This window comes from Salmo trutta, chromosome 16 (assembly GCF_901001165.1).
Source record: "Salmo trutta chromosome 16, fSalTru1.1, whole genome shotgun sequence".
Lineage (NCBI taxonomy): Eukaryota > Metazoa > Chordata > Actinopteri > Salmoniformes > Salmonidae > Salmo > Salmo trutta.
In genome coordinates, this window is record NC_042972.1 from 37,770,382 (window position 1) to 37,785,339 (window position 14,958).

The 14,958-nt window shown below is 45.3% G+C and overlaps 1 protein-coding gene across 1 annotated transcript in view; it reads left to right on the forward strand.

Moving 5' to 3' along the window:
• LOC115150715 (rho guanine nucleotide exchange factor 10-like protein) overlaps nucleotides 1-14,958 on the forward strand; it is a 178,176-nt gene that overhangs the window by 62,611 nt on the left and 100,607 nt on the right. Inside the window, exons 18-19 of the mRNA XM_029694267.1 lie at nucleotides 2,766-2,893; nucleotides 8,580-8,680. Of these exons, the coding sequence (XP_029550127.1) occupies nucleotides 2,766-2,893; nucleotides 8,580-8,680 (229 nt within the window). The remainder of the gene's footprint in view (nucleotides 1-2,765; nucleotides 2,894-8,579; nucleotides 8,681-14,958) is intronic.

A 14,958-nucleotide genomic window follows, 5' to 3' on the forward strand; every position in this document is an offset into this window, starting at 1 on the left:
CTACTTACTATATAACACCACCCCACCCCACCCCACTACTTACTATATAACACCACCCCACTACTTACTATGTAACACCAGCCCACCCCACTTCTTACTATATAACACCAGCGTACCCCACTTCTTACTATATAACACCAGCGTACCCCACTACTTGCTATATAACACCAGCGTACCCTACTACTTACTATATTACACCATACCACCCCACTAGTGCCAAACCACTGTCGCACGCTGCCTCACTACTTATTGTAGGAATGCTATAGGAGACATACTTGGTATACACAGCCCAACCTGTTGTTCTACTATAGTATTTATTGCATCACCTCATATCCCAGGCTGCCTCCGAGTTACTCACAAAAGCCTACATCCATATTACCTTCTTTAAAAATGTGAACCGCAGCCTGACCTCCAAAAACAATGGTCTTTACTTTAAAGAGATTTAATTTGCAGCTTGACAAATTTTTCATAAAGCTGATAAGTCAAAATAATGCTTGCACACGTAAAGTTATTTCTTTCTTCCACAACCCAACTATCTACAGGTCTGAACTCTGAGAACACAGAGTGCTTTGATTGGATATTGAAAATGCATGAACAAAGTGTTATTTTGTCAAATGTAGGGCATTGTACAACAACAAAGATGATCATTTTTCAAATATGATAGAGAGGGAACTTTCTGGGAACATTCACAATGAAATTCATAATGGAGAATTAAAATGTAATTAAAATGTGATCATATAAAAGCTACACATCTTTCTGGAATCACCAATTGATAACACCATAAATACATTCGATATCCCCATGCCAACAGTGCCAGAAAGAGTAGCTTCTGCTTTTGCAACAGCTAATAGGATCCTAATAAAATACCCCAAAATATCAAAAACAGAGGATATGTGAGAATCAAAGATGTGACAGATTTGAGGGCTATCTCCTGAAGAATGTAGTGCCTCTCTCTCCTGTAGTGAGCTCTGTTGTGTTCAAATCAGGACACCTACCAGTAGCCACCATCACATTAAAGCTACTGTACATAACACAGTCACAGTATACTCCAGCAATTTCCAAAGAGCCTCTCAGTGGAAAGGTGACCTTTTGGATCTCTATTTTTTTAAGGTGGAGTAAAATGGGCTTTACGCCATATTACTGATTTTCACACTCAGCCCAGTTATATTCTAAATGTCCACAAAACAAATATAGGAAATACTTCTGCATGGCTCATTGACTTCATACATTTATTTGATTCTTACTGTTTGACTGGGGGGACTTAACTGTAAAAGTGGTGTAGGAGATGTAATGTGTATGACGTATTTGATGGTATAAAAGTGCTTTGCCGTGGGTTGATGAAAGGGTCTATAAATCGAAGCAGTTTTATGAGGAAGGGGTGGTGGGTTCTTTTAATAGAGAGTGTAAGTAAACTCAGCAAAAAAAGAAACGTCCTCTCACTGTCAACACCGTTTATTTTCAGCAAACTTAACATGTCTAAATATTTGTATGAACATAACAAGATTCAACAACTGAGACATAAACTGAACAAGTTCCACAGACATGTGACTAACAGAAATGGAATAATGTGTTCCTGAACAAAGGGGGGGGTCAAAATCAAAAGTAACAGTCAGTATCTGGTGTGGCCACCAGCTGCATTAAGTACTGCATTGCATCTTCTCCTCATGGACTGCACCAGATTTGCCAGTTCTTGCTGTGAGATGTTACCCCACTCTTCCACCAAGGCACCTGCAAGTTCCCGGACATTTCTGGGGGGAATGGCCCTAGCCCTCACCCTCCGATCCAACAGGTCCCAGACGTGCTCAATGGGATTGAGATCCGGGCTCTTCGCTGGCCATGGCAGAACACTGACATTCCTGTCTTGAAGGAAATCACGCACAGAATGAGCAGTATGGCTGGTGGCATTGTCATGCTGGAGGGTCATGTCAGGATGAGCCTGCAGGAAGGGTACCACATGAGGGAGGAGGTTGTCTTCCCTGTAACGCACAGCATTGAGATTGCCTGCAATGACAACAAGCTCAGTCCGATGATGCTGTGACACACCGCCCCGGACCATAATGGACCTTCCACCTCCAAATTGATCCCGCTCCAGAGTACAGGCCTCGGTGTAACGCTCATTCCTTCAACAATAAACGTGAATCCAACCATCACCCCTGGTGAGACAAAACCGCGTCTCGTCAGTGAAGAGCACTTTTTGCCAGTCCTGTCTGGTCCAGCAACGGTGGGTTTGTGCCCATAGGCGATGTTGTTGCCGGTGATGTCTGGTGAGGACCTGCCTTACAACAGGCCTATAAGCCCTCAGTCCAGCCCCTCTCAGCCTATTGCGGACAGTCTGAGCACTGATGGAGGGATTGTGCGTTCCTGGTGTAACTCGGGCAGTTGTTATTGCCATTCTGTTAGTGTCTTAACGACCGTTCCACAGGTGCATGTTCATTAATTGTTTATGGTTCATTAAACAAGCATGGGAAACAGTGTTTAAACCCTTTACAATGAAGATCTGTGAAGTTATTTGGATTTTTACGAATTATCTTTGAAAGACAGGGTCCTGAAAAAGGGGAAGTTTCTTTTTTTGCTGAGTTTATGTCAGTACTGTCCATAAATATAAAGGTGTGAGTGTAAGCATGAGACATGAATGTTAGCTTGTGAATGTACACAGAAGTGCATCATGTAGGAGTGGATATAAGAATATCGTGCACATGGGAGTATGCACTGTAGCTATATTTTCTTGTCACAGCAGAATGTTCTTGTGTGTTTGTGGATCATAGAACCTGAACACGACTGTGGCCCAGGACTGGTGTCTAGCTCTACAGAGACTCATTCGGATCAAGGAGGATCAGCTTCAGAGTGCCAACAAGTGCCGCTTACGCCTGCAGGTGCCTGGGAGACCAGACAAGTGAGTATTACATCAATATTACTGGGCCTTGTGTTAAAGTCATACTGTAGTACCACCCAATGTGTGGAATTCATCCATTATCTTCACACTTGTGTGATTTTACGATTTAAAGACGACAAATTGAACTGCAAGGGCTTGTTTTACACTGCCGTCTTGACTCCACAAAATGGGTTGCTGGAGAAATTGCCTCATCCATAACTCGGAAAACAGGCCATCACACTCAACACTAAAAGAGAATGGCTGGTGACAAACATTTTAATGTGCCTGGGCGCTAACGTTACGATGATGCAGGAGCCTGACGTTGCGCTCGCTTAACCTCACTGAGCACATTACCTGGCATTACGCTCAGCCAGTGTTAAAAGCCTGACCCCATCTCTGCCACAGCTGGCTGGCAAATTAGAGGTGTGCACCGCAATTGGTCATTAACTGATCGTTCACATATTCACTTCCTTGAGAACGCAAATGGAATGATAGTATTAGCCATGTTATTTTCATGGAGTTCCATTCATATTACAGGTATAGCCAGTATTGTGTGTTTTTCATTTGTTCGGACAGAATAAAAAAAAATTAAAAAGCTATTGTAGTTCAGCTCAAGGACACACAGAAAGTGGTCTTTGACTGACAGGTAATTTTGTCATTTTTAGATATTCTAAATCTAAAGGCTCCTTAATGGGAGCTTCTATAATTCTCTCACACTGTGATGAGTCTGAATGTGCTTATCGTAATGTGCTCAAGTGGCTATGGACTCAGCTGAGAGTAGAGGAGGAGGATAGAGAATGAAGACAGATTAGAGTGGGAGTCGTGCTGTGGCTGCTAGTGTGTGGAGGATGAGAGGGGGAGGAGGGGAGTATTATGAGCAGGGAGGGAAAGAGACCTTGATCCACCTCCATAACATAAACGGGGCAAGGCAGGGTGACAGCAGTGAGGGCCTAAATGTACCCATCCAACCTAAAGTGACAGCTTGAGCAGCACAGCACTGCAGATTGGTACCCCCCCCCCCTCTGTGGCGCCACACTGGGCCTGCAGGGCCAAGCTGCTTTCTCGATGTTTGGTGGAGCCAGATGTCATGCATACAAGAAAGTCCCAGCATCCCCTTTGAGGAGTACCACATCCCCTTGGTCCCATTGATAATGTCATTAGCAGCAGCATGGACCAGGGAGGAAGACCCCCGTACCCCATCTCTGTGGATTGTATCAGATAGTGTAACATTATCTGTTTGTAGCAGCTGACAGACCTCATTCTGCCACACAGAGAAGCAGGTTTCTATAATGTAAAGTGGGGGAAATGCTTTGAGCAAGTAGAGTACTATACAGACCTGGACTCCAGTGTAGAGTGTAGTGATGGTTATAGTATATTGTGAAGAGAGGCATGCGATAAAGTAATAAAGAGAGAGAGAGAGCTGAGCAGGGTCTGATAGCAGACTAATTGTTGCTGGAGGCTGGGTGGTTGCTTGGCCGGCAGGGCTGGCTGTTGAGGTGGCAGGGCCAGCAGAGTGCCTTAGGGCTTGGGTTTGGTGGTGATTGGTGGGGGTTGGGGGGTGATAGTTGGCGCGGTGGGTGCCTCAGCCATTCTGACACGACCCAGGGTGCAATGGTAGCAGATTGCAGGAGAGAACAGAGGGTAGACTGGGCACACCTCTCTCTTTCTTTCTCTCTTTTTCTTTCTTTCTCTATGTGTGTCTCTCTTGCTCTCGGCATCTTGCTCTCTGTGTCTCTCTCTCTGTCTCCTTCTTTCTCTCTTTTCTCTATTTTCTCTATTTTGTTCTCTCTTGTTTTCTCTCTATTCTCAATCATGCACACAGGTTGATATACAGTCTTGCTCTGTCTCTGTGAGAGTGGTGGAGGGAGAGTGGGTCCACAGCAGAGTCCCCCTTTACTGAGTCGGTCCCCTCCTGTCATCCTGGGAGTTTCCAAGCAAGCAGCACATTACAGCCTCCTTTCCCTCCATCCCTCCACGCAGAGCAGGGACAGACTGAGCTGAGGACGTGAGGGGAATCTCTACTGCACCGCCGTACGTGTGACAACACATCATTAACATCTGCTTTAACTATGGCTGCTTTAATGGTGCTATAGACACACACACATATAAGCCAAGTGTGGAAAGAAGACCTTTGACTTGCTGCATGGCACATGCATCATTCACTCCCCTTGCAATGAGCAGCTAAGTTGTGACTTTCCCCGTCCAGCCAGGTCTGGCCTAGGCACACTGATGCTCCCACAGGACCTCTGTGTCGGTCCACTCTTTGTGCATTAATGACACATGTGTGCCTCAGCAGTGACCAGCAGCCATACATCAGCCCGGGTTTGGGCTGTGGGCTGGGTCCTTGCTCCACTCTATTCCGCCATCATGCCCGTGCCTACTTCCTCATGCTGCTTGTGTACCAGCACACCTGCACTGCGCCTGTCAATCAGGCGGTGGGAGGACTCCAAGTCTGCTCTGATTAGCATGTTTGGAGCAGCGTGAGCGTCAAGTATTACCCTCCCTGGCAATCTGATGAAGTGACCAGTTTCATTCTCATCTTTCTCCCCCTCTCCCTCCCCTCTTGCTTCATCTCTCTCTTTCTTCAGGAAATTGCTTCTGCTGTATTTAAGCAGTGAAGGGTATGAATTACATCTCTGTGTGAAAGCCCCACTTTTTCAACATGTCAAATAATTTGGAGATCTTACTCACATCTTTCTGTCCTTGTCTTTTCTCACGCTCTCACTCAGTCTGAGCAGGCAGGTATGACAGAAGCAGATTTGAGAGAGAGAGAGAGAGATACGAGTCACTGGGGATGTGTACTGCTGTTGTATCTTTTATCACTCAACCTGAAGCAAGTAGTATCTGTGTCCTTGTTTATTCATGTAGAACAGAGGAAAAACTAACATTTAAGACAAGTATTGCATAGAGACTGCAAGGATGAGTGTCAGCAGGAGGAGTTGGTGAATGTAAAACTGTGTGCCATTGTTGAGAGGTAACATGGTAGCCCAATCACAGCTGCTGATCTCAGAGTGCTGAGCCACTACTGGAGGCCTAAGACCTTTAAAAAGTTCCACACTGAGCTCCCCCTGTTCAAGGATCACATTATTCCCACATTCAGGTCCAGAACTGTCAGCTTTTACCCAGGGTGTAAGAGGCATGTCGGGGGCCAAGGGGCGAGGAGCAGGGGGGCAGAGTGGGGATTCTGGCCTGTTAATCCAGCTCCCTGGCTCCTTCTTTGTGTGTTAGCAGTTCATGCTCCCCTCTCATCCCTTCTCTTATCTGATCTGGGCGTCTCTACCTTCAGGGTGCAACGGCGCATGCCGTATCATCTGACCTTTACATCACTTCCACCATCCTGATTGAAACAGGGGGAGGTGAAATGTGCTGTTTGTTACGGCTCTGTGGTTACAGGACTCTTACTCCTTCAAATCAAATCAAAGTTTATTGATCGCATCCAAGGTTTAGCAGATGTTATAGCGGGTGCAGAGAAATTCTTATGTTACTGGCTCCTAACTATGCAGTAAAATGTAGTACACAAATTGTTATAATATTTCTTTTAAATAAAAATCAAGAAACGTCGAAACAAATGTAATTAACAACCCAGATAGCACTGTAACAGTAATCCAAATGCAATCTACCGTAATTTCCAGACTATTAAGTGCACCTGAATATAAGCCGCACCCACTGAATTAAAAATAAATAAATATTTTGAACATAAATAAGCCGCACATGTCTATAAGCCGCAGGTGCCTACCGGTACATTGAAACAAATGAACTTTACACAGGCTTTAACGAAACACGGCTTGTAACAAAAATAAATAGGCTTTAACGAAACACGGCTTGTAACAAAAATAAATAGGCTTTAACGAAACACGGCTTGTAACAAAAAAAATATAATTTGCAGTAAGCTTTAGTTGTCTTTTTGCACTGAGTCAATTCCTCACGCTGCTGTTTCCGTCGTCTTATCATCAACTCATTAAGACCAAGCTCCCGTGCAGCAGCTCTATTTCCTTTTCCAACAGCCAGATCAATCGCCTTCAACTTGAAAGCTGCATCATATGCATTTCTATGTGTCTTTGCCATGATGAGGGTGACAAAATGACTACAGTAATCAGAATGATGGGAAGTTTGAGCGCGCTCGATTTAATCTAAACAGTAAACAAAAAAGTTGTTTGACCGTAACCCGTTCGGCAATTTCATTGGTCTAATGAAAGCTTCATGCCACCAAAAAACTGAGCACGTCACAGAATGTGTTTTTTTGGAAGAAAAAAAATTGAAAGCGGGAAAAATCCATATATTAGCCGCGTCATTGCTTAAGCCGCGAGGTTCAAAGCCTGGGAAAGAGTTGCGGCTTATAGTCCGGAATTTACGGTTTACGTACAGTATATACACTGGATGAATTTACACACGATTTACTAAGAAGGAAATGTACAGCAGTAGATATATTAGAGTGAGCTATGTCAAGAATCAAGTATATAAATGAATGTGTGGTGTGTATAAACAGTGTAATTAAACTATTAGAATGAGCTATGTTGAGAATACACTATGTTCAGTGGTTTAATGTCTCTATAACATGGGACAACAGTGAGTGTGTGTGTGCATGTGTGTGTGTGTGTGTGTGTGTATGTGTGTGTATGTGATAGCTTGTGTGTGTGTGAGTAGTGTGCATCACCTGGTAGATGGCTAGTGATAGCTGTTCAACAGTCTGATAGCTTGGCAATAGAAGCTGTTTTTTAGTCTCTTGGTCTTGGTACTGATGCACCTGTACTGTCTGTCAGACAGTAATCAAGTGAACAGTCCGTGGCTCGGGTGACTGAGGTCCTTAATTTCTTCAGCTGTCTGAGATTGTATAGGCGCTGTTCTTCACCAGGGTATCAGTTTGGTGAGACCATTTCAGGTCCTCAATGAAGTGCACGCCGAAGCTTTTGACCCTATACACTGTGGCCCCATCAATGAGGATGGGGGTATGCTCCCTCGTCTGTCTCCTGTAGTCCACAATCAGTTCCTTTGTTTTGTTGACGCTGAGGGAGAGGTCTCGACATCTCCTCCCTTTCCCTCTCCTCCTCGTCATCCTGTCCCCAGAAGTACCTCTACAGGAGAGGAGGCATTCTTATAGTACAGTAGAATATCTACAGTATGTCTTTATTAATGCAGAAGGGGGGTTTGTTTACAACATGTGTAAAATAGATAGGCTTACAGCATCGAATAGTCACATACGACTAAGCTTCCAAATAAAAAGCAGACCAGAATTTCAATCACATAATCCAACCATATCACAATCCCATGGCGTATCCAAACATACATCCATAGACCAGTCTGCAGCGGTGTCCTGGTTTTGGGAAGCTAATGACCATAGACCTATCTTATATGACACTGTGTAGACCTAAAGAGAACTTGAATTTTTTGAATTTCAGTTTGAAAGTCTGAAATAGCACCTGGAACTTTTTCCTTGCTCTGTGTGGACTGTCACTGAGAAGGAACAGGCCTTTTGCAGAGCATTTGTATGTGGTATTTGTCTTTATTGATTTGCTCTGATTTGCTCTATGGAGCACTATACCATTATTCCTACACTTATGGCTCTTTTCCGGTGCAGTGAATGGCCCATAAAACACAGATGGGCTTTTAGCTGCTGCTTTCTATAGACAGTAGAACAACGGTCTTGATGAGGTCCCCACAGAGCATGAGTCAGTTGTTTTAACTTGTGTGTGTGTGCATTCCCCTCCAGGTCGGGACGTCCCGTCAGCTTCATGGTGGTTTTCAACACCCCCAGCCCCCTCAGCAAGATCTCCTGGGTCAACTGGCTGCACCTGGCCAAGATTGCGCAGCGTGAGTACTACATTACATGACCCTTCCTTACCCTTACTGAAACAAAACACCAGTTACATAATACAAGCTGCAAAATATACACAGTGAATTGATTTATATGGTGTTGTTTAGGCTTTATAGAGTAGTAGTTACAACATTTCACTTACAAATCCTTGCAAAAGAGTAGTAATATATAGGATAAGGTGGTTAAGGCAGCTGTGCTCCTGCTAAGGCACTTTCTGGTTTGTTTTACAGTCATTGGCTCAGTGAAAGTCTGGTGTTATGTGTTATTGAATCACATTAACCAAAGATGTCCCCCAGGGATAATGTGTTCTGTATAATGTGTGCTTGGCCTCAGAGGCTAGGCCATATTGAGCTGAGCATGAAGGCACACACAGTCTGAGGAGACTGCATCAGCACTGGTCCCTTTCCAGCAGGGAGCAGCACTGTGATTTTCTTTCCTACTGCCTCCCCCTCCAGTCTCCCTCTTCCCCACTCCCCACTACCTATAGCCTGGCTCTATAACTGGAGTGAATCCACCCAGGGATGCTGGAGGCCATCAATTGGGAGGTTCATCAAAGCGTGCTCTGAGCAACTGACACGGGGCTAGCCAGCCAGGGCTACTGTACATGATATTAATCTGATTTGCCATGGTGAAACTAGCTCCCCCATCACTCCCCCCATGACTTCCCCTTGACTCACCCAAAAACACATGCACACATACATACACTACTCATGGTTTTGTGTCTAAGGTATTGCTCTCTAAGCGTCCTGATAGCGTGTTACTTGGGCCGGCTCTGTATTTGGGCTGCTTAAATCCCAGAGGCCGCTGGCTTCACAGTAAGCTCCTGTACACAAATCTGTAAAGGTTTCAAAGGAAGTTACTGGAACCAGATTAAACACCACAACATGAAATGCATTTTACAGATGAGCAGCCAGAGATGCAATTGAACATCATCCCGTTGTGGTGGTGAGGAATACTCAGCCCCAGGGACAACTTGCAAAGGGATCGATAGGGCCAGGACTAAGTCTACTGTTATGTGTTATAGGCTAAAGTAGTCATGTCTGTTTGGCTATCTATCCACAGTGTTAGTTTCTGTAGACATCTGCATATCTCTCTGTCCTCAGAAATGCCAGTGAAAAGACCACTAGAGTGGATCTCTGCATGGTGCTGCAGCTCTGTGTCTCACAGTGGGGCATGAGGTAGTGTGCTGAATACGTCAGTGCTGGAGTACATCTGTAGGCTCTCCAGCAGAGCCCGTGGGGTGTCTGACTGTCAGAAAGGCATCAAAAACATCAGGCAGGGAGGATACTTTCAGTTGAGTAAACCACAGCACAGCAGCATCCACAACACAGCAGTGCTGATTAGGACAGGTGATCTATTGAAATTATGTAGCTCATAGATAGCTTCCACAGTAGCAATTATAGCTTATATAGTTAACTTCAAAATATTGGGACAGTGACACATGAAATGATACAATGACAATGATGGTAAAGTGCTGTCAGCTTTAATATGAGGGTACTTTCATCCATATTGGGTGAACCATCTAGAAATTACAACATTTTTTGTACATTTTTTGTACAAATTCACTTGTGTATTAAAGTAGTAAGAAGTTAAGTACTTGGTCTCATATTAGTAGCACACAATGACTACATTAAGCTTGTCACTCTACAAACTTGTTGAATGCATTTGCTGTTTGTTTTGGTTGTGTTTCAGATAATTTTGTACCCAATAGAAATACTGTAAATGGTTAAAAATGTATAGTGTCCTTTTGGAGTCTATTTTATTGTAAATACGAATAGAATATGTTGCTAAACACTTCTACATTAACATGGACGAAATGCAAAGCCAAATTACTCTCAAAACACATTTTAGAACCATTCTGAAAGCTTTAGTCTATGTAGTATATTCTCAACCCCAATACCGTACAAACAATATGGTTTTGTTAGACTAGGACAACAGTGTGGAAATGTGGTTTGTTTGGTATTTTGATTTGAATTGTTTCCTCCCCTTACCCAACTTTTGCCAAGTGTTTGTATTATCCGGTTATTACTTGGAAAGCGAATGTTTTTGCAGAATAGATTGGTTGCACAACAACAAACCACCCCAATGCCAATCTCACGATGCTTCTCAAGCTCAAGTTATTGGAAATCTTTTAATGGTGATGAGCAAATAACGAAGTGGTTGTTGCGGTTTAAGTGGAAAGATCCCCAAAACACAGATAGCAGCTAGCTACTCAGTGAGAGGGACAAACATTTCCAAAAGCCTATTAAAAGTTCAATATTAGGAATGTTTTTAATATAAAACATTATAACCTGCCATAAAACATTCTCTCCATCACTTTACCTGCCTGTATGCACTCTATATCCACTTATTTTTCTGGCTTCCTTATTCCTTATACTCAGTATTGCAATAGTCACGTATAGAATAGGTTTATTACTGTAGGACTATACATTTAGACCTAACATACACTACAAGTCCAAAAGTATGTGGACACCTCTTCAAATTAGTGGATTTGGCTATTTGAGCCACTGTATAACATAGAGCACACAGGGGCGGCAGGTAGCCTAGTGGTTAGAGCGTTAGGCCAGGTTGCTAGATCGAATCAAAGGTAAAAAAAAAAAGCAAAGGTAAAAAATAAATAAAACACAGCTATGCAATCTCCATAGACAAAAATTGTCTGTAGAATGGCACGTACTGAAGAGCTGTGGAATCGTCTAGGAGCACAACTGCTCAGCTTGAAGTGTTAGGCCACATAAGCTCACAGAATTGGACCAGGGAGTGCTGAAGCTCGTAGCGTGTAAAAATCGTCTGTCCTCGATTGCAACACCTACTACCGATTTCTAAACTGCCCCTGGAAACTACGTCAGCACTAGAACTGTTCATCGGGAGCTTCATGAAATGGGTTTCCATGGGCGTGCAGCCGCACACCATGCGCAACGCCAAACGTTGGCTGGAGTGGTGTAAAGCTCGGAGCCATTGGACTCTGGAGCATTGGAAACGCGTTCTCTGAAGTGATGAATAACGCTTCACCATCTGGCGGACTGCCAGATGGTGAAGCGTTATTCATCACTTCAGAGAAGATGGACAGATCTGGGTTTGTCGGATTCCAGGAGAACGCTACCTGCCCCAATTCATAGTGCAAACTGTACATTTTGGTGGAGGAGGAATACTTGTCTGGGGCTGTTTTTCATGATTCGGGCTAGGACCCTTAGTTCCAGTGAACGGAAATCTTAAAGCTACAGCATACAATAACATTCTAAGCGATTCTGTGCTTCCAACTTTGTGGCAACAGTTTGGGGAAGGCCCTTTTCTCTTTCAGCATGACAATGCCCCCGTGCACAAACTGCGAGCCAGGCCTAATCACCCAACATCAGTGCCCAACCTCACTAATGCTTTTGTGGCTGAATGGAAGCAAGTCCCCGCAGCAAGGTTCCAACATCTAGTGGAAAGCCTTCCCAGAAGAGTGGAGGCTGTTATAGCAGCAAAGGGGGGACCAACTTCATATCAATTCCCATGATTTTGGAATGAGATGTTAGACGAGCAGGTGTCCACATACCTTTGGCCATGTTGTGTACTTACACTTTACACAAAATATGACAATGTCAAAGTGAAAAGAAAATCCTACAAATCTTTACAAATTACTAAAAATGATATAACTAAAATATAGTCGTATTCACACCGTTTGTTTAGGCAAGCCTAAATTAGTCCAGCAGTAAAATATGGCTTAACAAATCACATAATAAGTAACATGGACTCACACTGTGTGAAATAATAGGGGTTGACAGGATTGCCCTGTTTACACACAACATCTTTAAGGTCACACAGTCAAGTATTGAATTTCGAGCACATATTCAACTACAAAGACCAGGGAGCTCTTCCAAAGCCTCATAAAGAAGGGCAGTGATTGGTAGATAGGTAACAATAACACATCAGACATTTAATATTTATTTAAGCATGCCAATTTAATAATTATGCTATGGATTATGTATTGAACCACCCAGACACATCAAAGACCCAGTTGTCCTTCTGAACTGAGATGCAGGACAGGAAGGAAACTGCTCAGGGATTTCACCATGAGGTGATTTTAAAACAGCTAGTTCAATGGGAGAAAACTGAGAATGAATCAACAACATTGTAGTGACTCCACAATAATGACATAATTGACAGAGTGAAAAGAATAGGACAGGAATATACAGAATAAAAATCTTTCAAAACATGCATCCTGTATGCAACAAGGCACTAAAGTAATACTGGAAAAAAAGTAATGGCAGAGGAATACACCTTTTGGCCTAAATGCTAGACCTTATGTTTGGAGAAAATCCAACACATCACTGAGTAACTGCCACCTTAAATTCAAGCATGGTGTGGTGGCGGTATCATGGTATGTGTCACGTCCTGGCCAGTATAAGGGTTAATTAGTATTGTAGTTTGGTCAGGACGTGACAGAGGGTATTTGTTTTATGTGGTTCAGGGTGGTGTGTTTGTTTAAAGGGTGTTTGATGTAGTATTTCCGGGGTTGTGGTTTATAGTCTATGTTTATGTATTTCTATGTGTAGTCTGGTGAGTGTGTTTCTATGTTGTGTTGATTGGGGTTGGGACTCTCAGTTGAAGGCAGGTGTTGTCTATCTGCCTTTGATTGAGAGTCCCATATATTGGGGTGTGTTTGTGTTTGTGATTCGTGGGTGATTGTTCTGTGTTGAGCCTATGCTTTGCAGACTGTCAGTTTATCGTTCGTTTTCTTGTTTGTTGTTTTTTGTATTCGTGTTGATTTAATTAAATGTTCAAGATGAACTATATCGACTCTGCTGCGTATTGGTCATCCTTTTCCGACGACGATTTCGTTATATCGTCAGAAGACGAAGATACATGTGACAGAATCACCCACCACTCAAGGACCAAGCAGCAGAGGAAGGAGCAGACGGCGTTCGAGTTGGACTGGCGGGAGAAGTGGACTTGGGAGGAAGTTCTGGACGGGGCCGGACCTTGGCACCAGGCTGGGGAGTATCGCCGCCCGCAGTGGGAAATTGAGGCAGAGAGGCGGTGGTACGAGGCCAGAGACGAGCTGAGGGAGAAGCACGAGAGGCACCCCCAATACATTTTTTTGGGGGGGCACACGGGTAGTTTGGCTAGGCGAAGGAAGAGCCGGAAGCCAGCTACCCGTGGTTATATGGAGGAGCGTATGGGGTGGAGAGCGCTATGTTTCGCTGAGAAGTGCACTATCTCACCCATACGCACGCACAGTCCGGTGCGAGTTATTCCAGCCCCTCGCAGGTGCCGTGCTAGAGCGGGCATCCAGCCTGGTAGGAGGATGCCTGCGCAGCGCATCTGGTCGCCGGTAAGCCTCCGAGGACCAGGCTACCCAACTCCCGCTCTACGCACGGCTACCATCAGGCCCCTGCACAGCCCAGTCTGCCCTGTACGAGCACTCCGCTCGTACAGGGCTACTAGTTCCATCCAGCCAAGGCGGGTTGTGCAGGAGGTAAGATCTAGACCGGCTGTGTGCCTCCATAGCCCTGGGTTTCCAGCTCCTGTCTCTCGTGCGGACCCGGAAGTGCGTCAACCCAGTCCGACTCGTCCTGTTCCCGCTCCCCGCACTAGCCTGCAAGTGCGTAAACCCAGCCTCGCCAGTCAACAGTCGTCAGAGCTTCCCGCCAGTCAACAGTCGTCGGAGCTGCCCGCCAGTCAACAGTCGTCGGAGCTGCCCGCCAGTCAACAGTCGTCGGAGCTGCCCGCCAGTCAACAGTCGTCGGAGCTGCCCGCCAGTCAACAGTCGCCGGAGTGGTCAGACTGCGCTGAACTGCCGGAGTGGCCAGACTGCGCTGAACTGCCGGAGTGGCCAGACTGCCCTGAACTGCCGGAGTGGCCAGACTGCCCTGAACTGCCGGAGTGGCCAGACTGCCCTGAACTGCCGGAGTGGCCAGACTGCCCTGAACTGCCGGAGTGGCCAGACTGCCCTGAACTGCCGGAGTGGCCAGACTGCCCTGAACTGCCGGAGTGGCCAGACTGCCCTGAACTGCCGGAGTTGCCAGACTGCCCAGACTGTCCCGAGTTGCCAGAATGCCCAGACTGTCCCGAGTTGCCAGACTGCCCAGACTGTCCCGAGTTGCCAGACTGCCCAGACTGTCCCAAGTTGCCAGACTGCCCAGACTGCCCCGAGTTGCCAGACTGCCCCGAGCTGCCAGACTGGCCAGACTGCCCCGAACTGCCAGAGTGGCCCGACTGCCGGGAAAGGCCTGAACCGGAGCCACCTCCTGATATAGGTGGGTTGGGGAGGGGGGGGGGGTGTAGCACAGTG